General features: G+C 31.1%; 1 protein-coding gene across 1 annotated transcript; it reads left to right on the forward strand.

Annotated features, from left to right (window-relative positions):
• The first annotated feature begins 5620 nt into the window (after window positions 1-5620).
• On the forward strand, window positions 5621-6089 carry LOC119634753. The gene has a single exon (XM_038029105.1). The coding sequence runs from the start codon at window positions 5663-5665 to the stop codon at window positions 5987-5989; it is 327 nt and encodes a 108-aa protein (XP_037885033.1). The 5' UTR covers window positions 5621-5662; the 3' UTR covers window positions 5990-6089.
• The last annotated feature ends 207 nt before the right edge of the window (window positions 6090-6296 follow it).

A 6296-nucleotide genomic window follows, 5' to 3' on the forward strand; every position in this document is an offset into this window, starting at 1 on the left:
ACTCATCTTCATCGATTAGTGGTTTTTATTGTACCAGAAGGAGAAAAAGAGTACGAGTTAGCTTTGACTCTCAATTCTATTATTGAGGTTTTGCCAATTTCAATGATAATTAAGATTGATGTGTCAGTAATGAGACTATTTCCCTCTATCGGCGCAATTCTGACCAACACTACTATAAAGATGCAGATAACATAATTGTATTGTATAGTATAGGAGCAAAACAAAGATACCGATGTGATATATATATATATAGATAATAAAAGCTCTTTATATTCACTTAAAATCTGAATAACATTTTGATGCTGAGTATATGACGAGAGTATAGTCTTGGGGTTTATTAAGTATTTGCGCTTAGCCAAAATTAAATTCATTGTCTGTTTATTGATTGAATATTGATTAATTGAACTTTCTCGTGTAAACAATTTAGCGTTCGAGTACCATTTATACTTGAATTAATTTCCAATCATATCTGCACAAGGTTAAAATCTGTTGATGCCAAGTCTAGACAATACGACGATCCATAAAAATTTCGTCTTTCTATGCTGCTTTCGATAAGCAGAATTAGGACTTGCTAATAAACTTTCTCTTAATTGAATTAATTCATTTTTGTTTACCGCAGTTATGAAAGGGAAATGCAATGCTTTTGCAAAGAGCAAAAGAATTGCGAAAAGAATCCATTGAGAGAAATTTAGTTATTTGTGACAATCTAGATTAGTATTTTCAAGATGGTGTACTGAGAATTTATTCACTTATAAGAATAATAAAAAAAAACAATCAAAAGATAAGAAAAAATTAATTTTATATTTTCTCGAAGCTTGTCAAGAAATGATTGAATAATTCCAAATTTACAAATATTTTTCTTCTTTTTGAGCAGTAATTATCATATTAATGTAAAGCAAAAAAAAAAAAATTTCGAAATGAATTTATTCAAAAATTTAAATGAAGGCCAAACAAACTATATTACTAACGGTAATATTAGTGTTAATGGAAAGATGTTATAAGTTAGTATCGATCATCATATATCGAATATATTATGTAATTCATTATTGAAGTTAAACTTTTCCATATTTCCACTATCCAACTACTTTGTCCTTTTTTTTTTTTTCATGAATCTATTTTCATTTACGCAGCTAAATTTGTTTCGATTACAAACAATTTTCTATTATTTAATTAAAATTTGTTTGACTTGAGTTGAAAATAATCTCAAATGTATTTCAATTTGAAAATGCAATATGTAAACTGTGTGCGCCATGCCAGGGGGCATTATTTATTTATGTGTTCACTCATTCAGTATGTTTAATGAACATTTACAATTAATCATACGTACCTACGTACACTTGTTCTAGGATTGTATTGCTAACGTTTTGTTCACGTAAGTGTTTAATAAATATTTATAAATAATTATACGCCCGGTAAACCCAAAAATGTTTGTTACAGCTTATGTATTATAATGTATTTGCCATGCATTGCACACACACACACATACACTCGATGTATATATAAAATGGCGCAATTTAAATATAAATTTACAAACCAGCTAACTGCGTCGAAGAATTCAGAAAATTTTTTTTATTTTGTTTTTTAATTTTGCAGATAATGTTACAAACGACTAAATATGTGTCTTTTTTCAGCAAACTTATCTTATATATGCAACTATTTCGCTTAATTTATTTTTGTGTTATTAGCTGAAATTTTAAATTTGCACTGCTCCAAAAAGGTATATATATTCCTAATGGTAATAAGATGAAGAATCGTTCTCTAATGAATTGATATTTTTTCGTTAATTGGTGGCTGCATTAACAAATTAATTGGGACCATTTCTGGACCGGAAATGCAGGTAGTGTCGACAAATATTTGGATGGCAGGCTTCCCAAAATATGTTCACTAGTACGAGGCGTTAGACTAGGCGTTGAATCTAGCTTGAATCTATTGTAATTCTGCATGTGATCAGATCACAAACATGCATTACAATCGAGTTTTTGGTCGATTGCAGAAGAAGGTCGTCCCATCATAAATTTTTCAAAATTATATTCGTATAAACACATGAACTGCTATCCTATGATTGGTAGAAGAGAGAGACCCAAAATATTTTCTATGCAATTGTTTTTTTTTTGAAATCGCAAGATAAGTTTATTTCACTTAATTGCATCGGTTAAACTCGCTTTGCTGCGTTACCACCGCCATCACAAATCATAACCATCCCGAGGGAATTGGATGAAAACACTTATTATCAGGAATGCATCACAGCAAATATTAAACAGATATTACTAACAAAACATTAGTGAAGACAAACACACACACACACAAACCCATACACATCCGCTCGCAAAGACATATAATCATTATATTTGTGGACTGTTGCATGTTGCTGATGATCAACTAATAAATAATTCGTAAACTAAAGTGAATGAGAGCACAGATGAAATCATGTTATATGTCATGGATGGATTATGATTAGTATATGTCAAAGACATGAAATTAAAAAAAGCGTAAGCAAATGATTTGAAAAGAGAGAAATTGAAAAATGAAATATTTTTGAGAAAAAATTTCGGATATGCGCCATCAAAAGGGAACATATATAAAATAAAAGACGAATCTATTTCAAGTATTTGTGGTTGTTGCACGTATCCGCACAAACTGGTTCCCCAAATTGTGTAGGGTATTAAAATTGAAAAAGGACTGCCTATAACAAATATATATGCAGTAAAAGAAATTGATAGAAAAAGAAAATTGAAGAAAATGGAGGTGAGTTGATAATAATATACTTTGTTACATGATATATATTGATCGGATCTATAAGTTCTTTATGTGGTTCTTGCCATACAGAAGTTCGCATTTAAAACAATATGTTGATGTTAATATCCCCGTAAATTTGGACGATAAGTATAAAATAAAAAATTGGTCAATGACAAACAGCTTCCCTGAGAAACTTGCATCGGCTTCTGGCCCCCGATGGCCGAAGCAGTTCTTCAATATTTCAATGTTCCCAGCGAAAATTGAGGATAAAGGAGGTCTAAAGATCGAATTATTTGTTTTGGCCTCAAGTCTACTAACTTATGACAAAGCAGGCTGATAGTTAATCTTATTATGTTATGGAGGAACATCTGAAGCCTGATTTTGTGTATTTTCATTTAGAGAAGCTGATCATTTAGTCAGTGAAATAAATTTTAAGATTTAAGTCTTAAAGTTTTAGCATCTGAGGCTATCGGTTTTATTGAAAGCTTTACTCATAATCTATATAATTTGCAATTAATATTATTATCAGATCATAACGCAAGTACACTGATTGCTAACTAGATCACCATCATCATCATCATATCGTATGCGTCAAATATTCTCCTCTGACTATGAACATTTTTTTGGTTATATTAATATAGTTTTTCTTGCCTTTGCTCTTGAAATTGTCTCACAAATTTCAAGTAGTTGTTTCCATTAGCTCTTAAGAATATAATCATTAGATGACATCGTCACCGGCAAGAGCAACTTTCTTAGTAATTTTCTTAAGTGAATTGTGAATTTGTCTATGTGCATCTGTGGGCGGCTGTTAGTTTGCATTGCTTGACTTGTTTTTATCAGCCTTAAATAGGATGGAAACACAGCTTGGCTACTTTAAAAGAAATTGCATTGCGGGAAATATTTTGCATTAGTGTAAACTAAAAGTGTTTATAAACACTTACTAGCTTTTGCAATGATGTGTCTCAGTTGCGTGTGCAAGTTTACTGCACAATGTAATTTAATTTTATTGTATTCGGTCACTGGCGACGATTACAAAGCGATTATAAAGTTAAGTTGAAAATTATTATTCTCATTACATTCTATGATACGACAGCAATTGTTACAATGACTTATACAATTAATGGTTGTATCTCGGGTACTTTCCTATGTCGGATCACGCTTACTATGCTTACTATTTATAAATTGCGGCAAAAACAAATCGAATCCACTCCTTATTATAGGCAGGATATGAAAATATAGTTCTTTGATTTTTTTTTTTTTTTTTGCCTTTTTTAAGATAACAGTAGTGGGTTACCACTGAATACAATTTTCTTATTTATTATATAATCGAAGCGATGAAAATTGGCTATATCTTGTAATTTTGTTTCGGCGACCTGTTACGGAAATTTTTTCCTCGTGTAGGTCAAAGGCGTCAAAAGCTGAAAATCTCGTACTGCTTGCGATATATTTTTACTACTAGGACAGCTAAAAAGCTAAATACATCGAAAAAGTACTTTCATCAGTTTACGTGATTGCAAGGTGCCTCATATGTTTGACGCATATAGAAAGTGAACTAGAGCTACGTATGATGTATGTCGGAATTTAGCTGCGGAACCACTAATAGAAGCTGAGTGCGTAAAGAGATATTACCTTAAAGTATTTTCTCAAGAAACTTTCTTTGAGATAAGTACTCTGCTGAAGTAAGGTCGATCAATATGTTTCTTTGATTGGACAGCAATAATGAAAGCGGAAATGATAGTTTTTGAGGATTGTGGTTTGCTTACTTGCATCTCATACACTGTAGTATTTTAATACGATCACTGGTAATAAATGTAATGAATTTCTAACTAGACTAACTTCCCCCCTTATTCATGACGTCATTAAGTTGGTTTACACGAATATATTCGAAAGTATATAATATATTAAGAAATGTTTTAAGAGCATTTCTAAAAAACATTCGCTTTCATTATTTATTATAAAAAAAAATGTCTCAAGGTTATTGCGGAAATTGCGATTAAATATTTACGTATTTACTATCATTACATTATTATTATTTTTATTATTATTGTTATGATTAATTTGAAAACTTTTACAAAGCATTAAATATCTTCATTTTAAAAATGTTTATAAATGTTTTCTATCTTTTCTTAGAAAATCATTTACAACTTTTAAATAAAATGTAAAGAAAATAATTTTATTACTTAACTTGGAACACAAGTGTACACTAACGGATAATTAAATGGATGCACTCCCTATAAGAGGAGTAATTAAAAATATGTTACTTAACTTGTGCCAGGTGTTTGAGCTAAATTCCACCACGAAATTTAATTCGTTTATTATTTTTGCTTGATAACAGTGAACACAGATGACACTAATCCCAAAATTTTAATACTTATGTTCTATTTGGCTCTTGCTAATAGCTTGTACTATGTGTTCAGTTTTAGTTCAATTCAAAGATCAATTTTTAAAAACTAACAATAATTGGTTTAACTGACGAGCAGTTGGACCGACAGATAAGAAGGATGTGTGTGTGCGTATAATTTAGGTTGTTGGAATTAGACAATTAATGTCATTTAACAATTAAGTGTAAGTCTTTTAGGGAAGAGAGAAAGAGAAAGAGAGAAAGAGAGAGAGAGAAAGAGAAAGAGAGAGAGAGAGAGAGAGAGAGAGAGCGAGTGAGAGAGAGAAAGAGAGAGAGAAAGAAAAATAGATCGAGTCAATGAATATATACGATTGCTCGACAGTGTACTATATTTCTTTTCATAATCAGAAAAATAAAAATTTTGTTGCCCATAAAGATAAAAGTATTAGATAAAATTATTAGTAAATACTAATGCAGTTTGTTTGCTGGCAAATTTTTCTTACAGCAAAGAAGAAAACATATAAAAACTATCGCAAATTATTTTCGAAATCAGTTTATTCCGCTTTTCACACCAAGCAAAATAAAATGCAAACTTTAACCGTTGTTGTGTTGCTTCTTGCTACATTGGCTGTTGTCCAAGCCAATTTCATTTTTACTGGACAACCGGGTTGTAAAACTGATGAAGAAATGCAAGTCGTTAATTATCGTCATTTCAAAAACAAAACGGCCTACTGGAAGTGCGTGACAAAAGGAAAACCGGGTATATTCCAACGTTGTCCTAATACTGAAGGATATTTAGATGATGTTAAAGCCTGCGTGCCATGGAATCAATGGTATTGGACTCCAATACTCTCAGTCCCACCCAGCTCACCTTATCCTTATGACAACACCGATGAATCGGTCAATGCATAGATTTTAATCTTTTAATAATGCATTGAAAAGATTGGAAGGAAGGAAAAGAAAGAATTGGAATTAAAAAAACAAATAAAAACAAATCTTAATAAATGGCATAAACTAAATGTGTAGTCAGTTAGTTAATTTTTCTGATTTCAATTTTGCAATTTCATATATGGTCGTCGATGAAGGGACTTGCAACGAACGCGATATGTATGTCCTTAATTGATTCGACTTTTTATTGAAACACATTACTTCTGGGCCTCATATTGGAATCTGGATACTTTTGTGTAACGATCTCAAACTTCTATGTCAATTGGACCTC

This window comes from Glossina fuscipes, unplaced genomic scaffold (assembly GCF_014805625.2).
Source record: "Glossina fuscipes isolate IAEA_lab_2018 unplaced genomic scaffold, Yale_Gfus_2 3, whole genome shotgun sequence".
Taxonomy (NCBI): Eukaryota; Metazoa; Arthropoda; class Insecta; order Diptera; family Glossinidae; genus Glossina; species Glossina fuscipes.

Coding starts and splice junctions, on each gene's coding strand:
- LOC119634753 (XM_038029105.1), top strand. CDS start 5,663: ATGCAAACTTTAACCGTTGTTGTGTTGCTTCTTGCTACATTGGCTGTT.